At 38.8% G+C, this 12169-nt stretch overlaps 1 protein-coding gene across 3 annotated transcripts in view; it reads left to right on the forward strand.

Moving 5' to 3' along the window:
- The window catches only part of PLCB4 (phospholipase C beta 4), a 418294-nt gene that overhangs the window by 328315 nt on the left and 77810 nt on the right, over positions 1–12169 (forward strand). For all 3 annotated transcript variants that reach the window (XM_060122522.1, XM_060122523.1, XM_060122521.1), the window contains 5 exons: positions 1812–1920; positions 5789–5999; positions 6990–7083; positions 10174–10253; positions 10793–10877. In XM_060122522.1, coding sequence (XP_059978505.1) covers positions 1812–1920; positions 5789–5999; positions 6990–7083; positions 10174–10253; positions 10793–10877 — 579 coding nt within the window. The remainder of the gene's footprint in view (positions 1–1811; positions 1921–5788; positions 6000–6989; positions 7084–10173; positions 10254–10792; positions 10878–12169) is intronic.

The following is a 12169-nucleotide window of genomic DNA, read 5'->3' on the forward strand; positions in this document are numbered from 1 at the left end:
GGAAGAAAACCTTATTAGTATAGTGGCCAACCATGAACATAACTGCAGTGGGGTCTCAAAAGGCCCTTTTCCTGCCACATCCATCTTCTTCCATGGTATTATTTACAGAGACTGAAAAGGAAAGTGCCTAGAAAATGTACTGTTTGTTTGTTTGTTTTGAAAACAATGCTTTCTCACCAGAGAGCTCTGCTTGTCATTCCCTTGGGTAGGGGTTCTGGAGTTGCATGACAGCATCCATTCCCTAAACAAGATGTCTTGTAGCATGCCTTCACCTGCTTGGCGTTCCGTGGTCCACTGCACCATCTCTCTGCATACCCCAGGACTTTTCTTTGTGGTCTCAAGGCCTGTTGCTCATATAACAGTTTCTGCTCGAGCACACGCATGGATGTGAGCTTTTGTGAGCTGTAATTTCTTAGATTCCAACAGAAGCATGCTTCATTGGGATAAATTGACAAAGAGATATTGATTCCTTAGGAGTTAACACTCTTAACTCGGTGGGAGGTGGGAGCATCAGAGCAGGCTAGGCCACAAGTGCTTTAGGAAATTACATCAAGTGTTCTGTTGGCCAAAGGCATTCATTCTGTGTGCCCCACTCTTCAAATGATCATTTCAAAACAAATGGGGAAGGGAGATCCATATGAACTTTTAACAATTGTTTCTTCAATACTTTTTCAATAGTGCTTTTCAAAGTCTGTGCATATATTTGGGTAAAGAATTGTTGCCGGTTTCCTACGTGCTGACCAAGTTTTGCTCACATCTGCTTATATGCCATTATTCCATTGAAGTTTCCTTTATTTATTTATCTGATGGATGACCAGGGATGCAGTGTTTGGTCCTCTAATCTACCACAAACAATAAGGAAGTTTAATAGACCCACTACCTCTAGGTACAGAAAGATAGTCAGATAGACACACACACACGATTGTAGCTGAGTCAGTAAGTTGGACTTTTTTCATCACTGCTGTAAAGTTAGGATGACAGAACTGCAGAAATAGCTTTGCTCCTGGTGCCTCATATAACATAGCACCAGGAGCCTATAGGTGCTGATTTGAAAAGAATGACATCACCAACCTCCAAATTATTTATGTACTTTCTGCCCAGAGAATTTCCTCGGGGCAAACCAAGTTAGATTTCATAGTGAAATAGAATTTCTGAACTACTGATATTTAAACACAAATTTTCATATTGTTTAGAGCTTGTAAATATCCCTGTGCTGATTAATTTTCAACTATTACAATGGATTCATTTTGATAAATATTGATTCAAGAGAATGAAGTTTACAGTTCCCAAGAAATCTTTTATTCATGTAGAAAGACATAATGAAAATAAAATGATATTTGCCTGTCTAACTTTAGGGTTTTGGAGGGGTTTTTTGTTATTGTTGTTTTTGGTTTGGCATTTAAATGGGTATGTTATATATTTGGGTTTTTTTTGAATTTTTGCTTTTGTTTATCCTTTTTTTTTTTAAAGATTTTTGATCTCACTTTTTATAAGCACTTATGCCAAATGTCTTGCCTGTGGTATGGCAATGCCATACCATTTTCTCTGTCCGTCAACTTTTGAAGAAAGAAAGTATCTTCTGTTTTCTCCCTCATCAGTTCAGTGAGGGGAACCAATAAAATACTACTACCAAATTTGGACGTTTCTGAAGTCTATTTTAGGAAGAAAGGCAGGAAAATAGTGAAATCTTCTCTTTGTAACTGTAAACATGATATTCTAGATATATCTTATATTAGAAATTACATACTTCAGTGATGTGTACTGGCCCAAGGGTGAATGTCAGCCTAAATGGAGTTATTTTCTCATCATAGCATCAACGAGATCCTCGATTGAATGAAATTTTATTCCCATTTTATGATACTAAAAGGGCAATGCAGATCATTGAGATGTATGAGCCTGATGAAGACTTGAAGAAAAAAGGTAAGAAAAGTGTAAACAGAGAGAATTTTTCTTTGTTTAAAAAAATCAAGGACATATGCAACTTTTAAAGTCCTTGAATTTTTAGTTAAAGGTATCTTTAAATGCTTTGGGGCTCTCTAGAGGCAAGGATTGATAACTGACTGACTTTTTTTTTTTCCTTGCTCTAAGTATAAATTTTACCTTACACCAAAATTTGTTCGTGCTGCCTGAAGTGTAATGATAAATTTATTATTAAACTATAGTGATATTTTCCCCATGTACTTTCTTATCTTTAGTATCGCATAGTGCTTAAATGTAAAAATGCCAATTATAGTCTCTGTTCACCATCTATGAAAACAATGGCATTTGCTATCAAAATTGACACCTTCTTCTCCCTTTAGTTTTGCAAGCTAACTAAATTTAATACGCGATTTAAAGAGTCTTTTTACTCATCATTTGACCTCTGGTATGGAAGATAAATGCAATTGACATGAAATTAAATAGGAATCAATTTAGCAAATTGTTGGGGTTTTTGAGCATTTGCCTCTTTCAATGAAACTTTGGAAACAATGTGTTGTTCATTCCAACATTTAACAAAGGAAAGGTATGGAGAGGAAAGTTAAGATTGGTTCTATAGCCATGAGAAACACCTGCAAAGGATGGGAGCGATGATGCTGATAGAGTATCTCCAGGGAGTGCCAGGAGATACCTGATCTGGAGTCTCTGGCCTTATGTCTTGGTGGAGAGTGAAGGGAGATCTAGGTTAAGTTCTTTCTGTCCCATCTGCCCATGAGTATCATGGCCTCAGTTTTCTCTTTAGAATAGAGGTTCTTTTTTTTTTGTACCTCAGTGAGTGTGGCTGAAAGATTTATACGTTCTCTGGACCCACATAGAACCCATTTACATGCACGCCTGGCCCACCATACCATGTGGCCTTACCCCTGATATTTTTCCAAGCCCAACAGAGTTTTCCCTTGGTTATAGTCATACATTTACACTTTTCTGCTAGGGTCTCAAATATCTATTTTCAGAAAGACTGCTTCATTACTTACCTCTTTATCAATATCCTGAGTATCATAATTAAGTCCACATGGCATGTGATTTAAGTGAAGGGAGGAGTGGCTTGGCAGAAAATCTAGTACTTTGCAGTGGTGGGAGGTGATGTGATTTTTGTTGCATCCCCTGTTGCTGTGTGACCTTGAGCAAGGAACTGTATTCCTAGACCTCAGTTTCCCTGCTTGTAAGATGGTGGCGTTCATGCAGTCATTCAGCTAGTATTTCTGTCGCCTGCTTTCAATCCTTATAGGCACAGCCAAGCACTGTGCTAGGTGCTGGGGATTCAAAATGAAATAAGGCGGTTGTGATCTACTGAAGGAGGAAGACCTATGACTCAGTAGTGCCTTGGTGGTGTGATAAATGTTATGATAGAGGTGTGTCTTATTATGTATAAGTTCCTCCCAGGTCCTAAAAGTCTATGAAATTACCACTGACACATCTAAAAAGCATAGCTTCACCATTTCACATATGACAGAAATGTTAAAGTCTGTCATTATCAAGTATGGGTGAGAATGTGGTGCCAAAGGCATTCTTATCAACTATGCTGAGTGTGTAAATGGGTACAAACAACCACCTTGATGAATATTTTGTCAATAATAAAGTGGAAAATATGCCTCTCCTACAGCCCAGCCTCTTTACTTCCAAGTATGTACCCTAGAGAATGTCCCATGTCTTTCCCGAGTCTGGTGTCAGAGTGGCCCTGCTCAGTCCTCAGATCTCTGCTCCTTCTATCCTCACTCCTTGAATGAGCTCATCCAAGCCAATGGCTTTAAGTTTCTTCTATACACACATGACTTTCAGATTAAACTCTCCACTCCTAATCTGTCTCTTAAACTACAGACCTGTATAGTAGACCTCTCCATTTGGATGCTGAGTGGACATTTCAAATATATATATATATATATATATATATATATATATATATATATATATATATATATATATATACACACACACACACACATAATATGCTTTGATTGTCCCCATCCACAGACCTGTCCCTTTCCCAGCCTAGAAAATGGTACCATGACTCACCCAGCTTTTCATACCAAAACTCTTGGAATCATCCTTGACTTGTTTATTCTTTCACATAATCTCTGATCCATCAACAAAACCTGCAAGATCTATCCTGAAAATAAATCACTTCTCACCGTCTCCACACTTACTGGACTATCAGATCCTACATCATCTCTCCCTAGATGAGGCCAGCTGACTTCTAACTAGTCTTCTCCTTTCCTCAATGCCCTACAATTTATGTACCACACAGCAGCCATAGTAAACCTTTTAAAATCAAATCTAATTATGTTCTTCCACTCTTCAAAATGCTCCAAAGACTTCCCAGCACACTCAGAATAAGATCCAAAGTACTTAGTGAAGACTAAAGTCCAACCGATGTAGATTTGGATTTGGATTCTTCATTTCTAGCTACTTTCCCGACTCCATCACATGGTCTCTGCACTTGCTGACCTTTCTGTCTAGGATGGGGCAGCCCCAGGGGTGCATGGGGCTTGCTCCCCATGCATGAATGTGACCTCGTCAGAAGGACTTTTGCTGGCCACATAGCAAACACAGCATCCTGGTCATTCTTGATTGCTTTCCTACCCTGCTTTCTGTTTCCTTCTAGCATTTTCATAACATTATATTTATTTTTTAATTTATTTGTTCTCTCACCCATAGTATATGAGTTTCATGAAGGTAGGGCTTGTCTGTTTCTTCTATCCTGCATCTATCACAGTGCCTGGGAAAGTATAAATGTATGTGTCCAAGGAGATAGACACACAAATTTTTACTGCAGTTCGTTTAGTTATAAATAGAATGACCTAAATATTCATCAACAGAATGATGGATAATGAATTGTGGTATATTCACATATGGACTACTTTACACTCTACACACTGCATCCTTCTACTATACATTACTCAGTGAAAAATAAATGAACAAGAGCCACTTATATTAACTAGATAAGTCACAAGAAAACAGAAAAAATGGCAAGCTGCAAATGTAAATAATGGGGTAACTTTTATATAAATTTTAAAATAGTCAAAACTACCTACTTTTTGGATAAATGCATATAAAGTTACAGAACCACTTTGGGAATGTTAAACACAAAAACTAGATTATTGGCTGTCTACCTAGGAATAAAAAGATGGAATTGAATGGAGTTGAGGTGGGGCACACAGGGTGCTTCATGGGCATCTGTAATTATGCATTTCTTTAAAAAATGTAAAGCAAATAAAGGAAAAGGTTAAGATCTAACAAGGCTGTGGTATAGCTGTTTATCCTGCTATTATCTGTACTTTTCTGTAAGCTTGAAACCAGCTTAACTAAATGCAAGAAGCTGAAGCTGTTGATGGTTGACAGGGTAGGAGAAGATGCAGAAATATTGACACCGGCCCTGCCCCATGTCACAAAGGTGTGACTGAAATGATGAGTGGTGGCTCTTGGGATCACGTTTCAATGACCACTGAATACTCATCTCACTGGCCCCATATCCTATTTTTTAGATGAAATAGGAAAATGGAATTATTTGAATCCAGAGAGGCCACTCATCCCTTCTCCAATCTGGCTCCTGGTGCTGCACTTTTGAACCTAGGGAACTGATTGTTTTGCCATCATGGATGTGAAAGCAGATGCCTCCTATTTGTGGAAAGCATTAGATTACTTATGCAATGCGGGTACTTCGTTCAAGTTCTGAAAGATGGAAGTTCTTGGGAAAGAGACTATGAAGAAGTTTTTACTCCTCCTGTTTAAGTTGCCTCAAATGTCATAAATAAAACATGAGATGTGTATCTTCAGAGCCATAAGTCTACCATGATATTCCTTTTCCCCCCAGGCCAAATATCAAGTGATGGGTTTTGCAGATACCTGATGTCAGATGAAAATGCCCCAGTCTTCCTAGATCGCCTAGAGCTTTACCAAGAAATGGACCACCCTCTGGCTCACTACTTCATCAGCTCTTCCCACAACACCTATCTCACTGGCAGACAGTTTGGTGGGAAGTCTTCAGTAGAAATGTACAGACAGGTCCTCCTGGCTGGTTGCAGGTCAGAAACTCAAGACACTGTTTCTTCTTTGGATTTGATGCTCTTCAATTGAATTTAGTTTTCTCTGAAAAATAGGAAGTAGCATTCAGAGTGAAAAGGACATTTGTCTTTCTCTTTAATGGATTACGATGGCCATTTAACCTTGAGAAAGGAAAATTGGTATCTGTTCCAGAAGGTCTAGAGTCCTCCTATGGGTCAAAAGATGTTTTTTTTTACTGTAAATTTAAAATATTCCCCCAACATTACCAAAAAGATAGCATATTTTAAGAAGTCATGCTAAGTTTCCTGTTGGTCATAGACACTTGCAAATTTAGCTTTACTTAATGTTCAAAGTTCTAAAATTTCATTCTCAGATCATAAAGATTATTTTAAATGGCTTTAATTTTACAGAAATTGGAAAATATTTAAGGTTTAAAATATGGTAAAAATGCAGAAAGTGAAAAATAAGAAATGTAGTTACATTATGATTGGTTTCTTGATTGTCGATGACCAATACTTAATTTTTCAACTCACTGTTTTCTGTGTGTATGGAAATATGTTAAAGGACTTTAACTACATCACTACATCTGTTTCTGAATGCTTAAATATGAGTCACTGAAACAATGAGAACATTTTAATTTATGGCCAAACTAACATCATCCCACCTACAAAATTTTTACAGTATTCTTTAACATCCTATAAAACCCAGTCCATATCTAAATTTTCCCAGTTGTGCTCAAATTGTCCTTTATTACAGCTTTGTCACAACGAGGATTTCACCCAGAACCTCACTGCTTGTTACATCTCTTTTCTCTCTTAATCTCCAACAGTCCCTTTTTGATGACACCAATCTGGTGCAATTTTAACCTGCATCCTCCAAAAAATAATCGCATTACTTCCTTCATTCCATTTTCTACTTCTATAGAAAACAAATTATTCTGATGTCTTTTCATTTGTACACACACTATTTTATTGTAAAGGTTTAATATTGGTAAATCACAATGTTCCTAGATGTGTTGAACTTGACTGTTGGGATGGAAAAGGTGAGGACCAAGAACCAATAATAACTCATGGAAAAGCAATGTGCACAGATATCCTTTTTAAGGTAAGTGTTTCTTTTTTTTTAATTGAAGTATAGTTGATTTACAATGTTGTATTCATTTCTGCTGTACAGCAAAGTGATCAGTTATACATATATATATACATATTCTTTTTCATATTCTTTTGCATTATGGTTTATTATAGGATATTAAATATAGTTCCCTATGCCATACAGTAGGACCTTGTTGTTTATTTTATATATAGTAGTTTATATCTGCTAGTTCTAACCTCCTAATTTATCCCTCCCCACCCCCTTTCCCCTTTGGTAACTTAGAAACAGACTCACAGACATAGAAAAACTGTTTCATAAATAAGTTCATTTGTGTCATATTTTAGATTCCACATATAAGTGATGTCATATGGTATTTGTCTTGCTCTTTCTGACCTACTTCATTCAGTATGATAATCTCTAGGTCCATCCATGTTGCTGCAAGTGGTGTGATTTCATTCTTTTTTATGGCTGAGTAGTATTCCATTGTGTATATATGTACCACATCTTCTTTATCCATTTCTCTGTCGATGGACATTTAGGTTGCTTCCATGTCTTGGTTATTGTTAATAGTGCTGCTATGAACATTGGGGTGTATGTATCTTTTTGAATTGGAATTTTTTCCAGATATATACCCAGGAGTGATATTGCTGGATAATATGGTAGCTCTATTTTTAGCTTTTTAAGGGACCTCCATACTGTTTTCCATAGTGACTGCACCAATTTACATTCCCAACCACAGTGTAGGAGGGTTCCAAGGTAAGTTTTAAAATTACCTCACCATTGCCTTTTTCAAACTATTGTGGAAACAGAGACAGAGCAGAGAAAACAAATTATTCATCTTCTCAAGCATCTCACCTTTATATTCCGTTCTTCCAGTTTTTCAGAAAAAGTCAAGAAAAATGTTTTCTCTACTTAATATTTCCTTCATGCTACTTTTTCTGCTTTCAAATGGTGACAGTGCCATATAATGAGATTTCTCCGGCAGAACCTCCCTTGTTCCACTTACTTTAAAAACAGTCTTTCATTTTCTTATCTATTTTTGTGCTTACTTACTTTGCATTTTTTCTGAAGGACTTTCAAAGTGGAATAAAAACATAAATAGAATACAGGAAATAAAATAGATTATAAATAGTGTCTATATGGGTAAGAAAGTAAGATAGTGAGATTAGAGTTTTATGAATGCTTGTCAAGAAATACTATAAACTTTCAAGCCATACCACAAATTGGGCTCCAGACTTTTTTGAATTCAGTGCAAGGAGAGAAACATGATAATTCACAGGATTTGTAAAATACATACAGAGTAGTTAGTCCAGAGAAGCACAGTTATTCCCCAGTACTGACACCAGATAGAAGTCGCCCCCTGTAAGATCCTCACAGAATGTAATCTACACTTTTATAAATTGGATTTCAGTCATGGCCTTTTGGTGATCTCTATGTACAATTTGAAGTTTGGTTTCTCAGCAAGTTCCTCAATATGCTCCAGTGATGTCCTGCCCAAAGACAAGTGAAAAAATAAAATTCTGTGGTTGGACAATATGTCAAGTACGTCAACCTCTGTCAGTTTCGTATAACTCAGGAGAGTTATTTCAGCCTCTGGATCAACGGTTCTCAACTCTGCCAACATGTGGAAAATCACTGGGGTTGTTTTGTTTTGTTTTTTAATAGATTTATTTATTTTATTTACTTATTTTTGGCTGCATTGGATCTTCGTTGCTACATGCAGGCTTTCTCTAGTTGCAGCGAGTGGGGGCTACTCTTTGTTGCGGTGCACAGGCTTCTCATTGTGGTGGCTTCTCTTGTTGCGGAGCACAAGCTCTAGGCACGTGGGCTTCAGTAGTTGTGGCTCACAGGCTCTAGAGCACAGGCTCAGTAGTTGCGGTGCATGGGCATAGCTGCTCTGTGGCATGTGGGATCTTCCCGCACCAGGGATTGAATCTGTGTCTCCTGCATTGGCAGGCAGATTCTTAACCACTGTGCCACCAGGGAAGTCCCACCGGGAGTATTTTTAAAAACAGACACCTAGACCCTAGACTCGTGACCCTCCATGCATATCACTTCTCTTAGCCAAGATGTTGGTGAGTTTTGAACATCAATCAATTCAAGTTTACATTTCCTGAGAAGTACCAAGAATATGTTCAAGTGGGAAGCCATGAGTTTGCATAGCCACCAAACTGACAGCAAGGGTTGACATCTTTTTTCATAGAATTAAGGAGCCTAATAGGGAAGCTGAAGCTCAAAAGGAAGTTCTTCCCTCTCAGCTTGGAGGTGAGCAAAGAAGAAACCATGGGCAGAGCCAAGATTCTCCTAAAGGAGTAATTCTAGGTCAACTCAAGTGGATAATCAAGGTCACTTGGGAAGTGACTCAAGGCATTTTTGCCTGAGAAGAAACTTCAAGCAAGAATAGCTAAAGGACCACCTGAGCCATAAGAATGCTCAGTAAAATACTCCAAGATTGTCTAGCCTAGGCCATTATTCTTTCCAATGGACTTCCCTAGATAGCTATTGTCAAATATTTTCCCAACTAACAGAATGATGGGATTTGCCCCATGGTTAACTACCAGGGTGATACAAAACAAGGGATATTGCAAATGTCACGTCAATTCACAGGAGTCTTCATTGAATTAATGAAATGTAGCCCAACTCTGGTGCAAAAAGGCAGAGGAAAGTCAATAGAAGCTTCTAACAGTCCTGAGGTTTTTACCAACACATTTCTCCTCGAGGCGAGAGGGGAAGGAGAGGGGTCTGCTGTGAAAATCTCTGTGCAGAAATCTCACCTGCTCCTCAGTGAGAAAGGTGCGCTCTGAACCCATCTTGGCAGATTATCAAGCAAGGAACTGCACTGCCATTTAGGTGAAATGTCTTGTCAGTTACTAGCACCCTAATTTTGGAGAAGTAAAAGTAGCTTTGAAAAAAAGTGTCATTAACCATGAACTGTGCCTGGGTCTAACCACAGGGGACTCAGTCTGTAGCAGTAAATGGGTTCTCCAGGTCTTAATTGCCAAAACTGACTTTCTGAAAAGCTCAAATTAATAGTCTCCAATTGGTTTCAGGTACCTTAATTTTTTTTCTCTCCTCTCTCATTAACACTCTTTATCTTTCAAGGATGTTATTCAAGCCATCAAGGAAACTGCATTTGTCACATCTGAATATCCTGTAATTCTCTCCTTTGAAAATCACTGCAGGTATAATGATTCATTCTACTCCAAGTCTCTAAGTGTTGTTTCCTAATCCCCATTCCCCACCCCTGCTCTACATCTTTTTGAATAACCGAATAGTTTCTTTTGTGAAGTGGTAAGTACACATAGTCTTATGGGGGGAAAAAAAAAAGAGAAGAAACTCAAACCACTACCTCTCAACACTTCCAAAAAAGAAAAGAAAAAAAAAAGTCATGTTAATGTGTTTTAGAAATGCTTCCTCTAAACAAAAGTTCAGAGAGCAGGACACCTTGCTCAATGTTCCATTGAGTTGGAAGACTTGGCAGTATGTTTGTAGTCAGACTGGATGAACTTGAAAGACACTTTTTACTCTGCTTACCAACTCTTAGTTTGGGGGAAGAATCGACTTCTTTTTAAACTACACCAGTTAACCCATTAGCATCAAGAGGACAATCAAACATTTTGCAGAGTGAGAGTTTTTAATCGCTAGGAATGGATGTTTCTTATTCTTATTCTGAACAGTTAATGGATGTTTGAATTTATAAATGTTGGTTCTTTCCCTCTAGCAAATATCAACAGTACAAGATGTCCAAATATTGCGAAGATCTATTTGGAGATCTCCTGTTGAAACAAGCACTTGAATCACATCCAGTATGTATTTTTAGCAAACCATATTTCTAACATGAATGGATTTGTTTTGAAATTCATTTCTGAAGGACCAAGTAGTTCTGGAGGACTAATGTTAAAGATCTTCATGTATATTTCAATTCATTGGTATGGGAAGCTTCCATTGTGCTTCAGAGGGGTGTGTAGAGAGAGGCACAAAGTAAACATCTGGCTCAGTTTTATTCAGAAGATCATGGGGTCTCTATGGCTTCTGAGACCTCTGTCCTAAAATTTCACAAAGTGCGCACTGGCCAGGAGTCTAGAGTTGGTGATCATTGTCAAGTTCAGTGACAGGTTAGAATCACCTGGGGGAACCGTGAAACATACCTCTGCCACAGCCCCACTCAGAGATTCTGAAATTGATTCGAGTTCAGCCAGATCCTGGTGTTTTTTAAGTGCTCTCCAGGTAAATCAAATGTGCAGCCAGGGTTCCGCACCCACGGGAGCCTGTTGCTATGGGAAGTTCCCTGGATCAAGTCACAAGCTGGAAGTTCAAGCTCCTAAGTCCAAAATAAACTCTTGGGCAATGTTATATGCACGATTTCGAGCTTCATTTTTACACCTACTAATTCCTTCATCAAACAAAGAATTTTTAACCTGTTCCCCATAGATAGGCTTTGTGGGGTCTGTGAACTCATTCTAACTGCATACAGTTTGCTGTTTTGTATACAGTCATTCCAGAGAGTTCATCAGATTTTTACCAGGATCCATAACCCCCAAGTGGTTAAGATCCACTCTCCCAAGATGTTGGGAGTAACAAGAAAGCTACTGGAGTGAAAGAAAGTATGAAACACTCTACAGTAGTGAAATATTTTGCCCCACTGTTGATGAGCAGCTGATAGGCCCAAACACGGTAGCCCGAAGCAGCGATAGAACATCGCCATGACTAAAGGGGGAAGGTGCTCCGTGCTACCTGGGAACACATCAGGTAATTTAACAGTGAGTTTTGCAGAAGTACATCTTTGGGAACTGAAAAAAGATATAGGAGGATATTTTCAGCCTGCTGAAGCTTTGGCTGCAGGGGCCCCATCCACATCCTGGCAGTGCTTCCTGCTTCCCTGCACACCGGCCTGATCTCCACCGCCAGCACCTGCGGCTGCTGCTGGGGGGACGCTCTGGTCCCTGGAGCTCTGCGCACACAGGAAAGTCAGGCCAGAAGTACCAGAGAATTACCAACCCCCGCCCCGTGTTCCCTCATTCCTCAGGCGGGATGACTCCGGGCACATGGTCCCCACTGTCCCCCCAAGTTCCCCAGTGGGATCATGCTCCCGTCCACA

Source organism: Lagenorhynchus albirostris, chromosome 15 (assembly GCF_949774975.1).
Source record: "Lagenorhynchus albirostris chromosome 15, mLagAlb1.1, whole genome shotgun sequence".
In the NCBI taxonomy this organism is placed as follows: Eukaryota; Metazoa; Chordata; class Mammalia; order Artiodactyla; family Delphinidae; genus Lagenorhynchus; species Lagenorhynchus albirostris.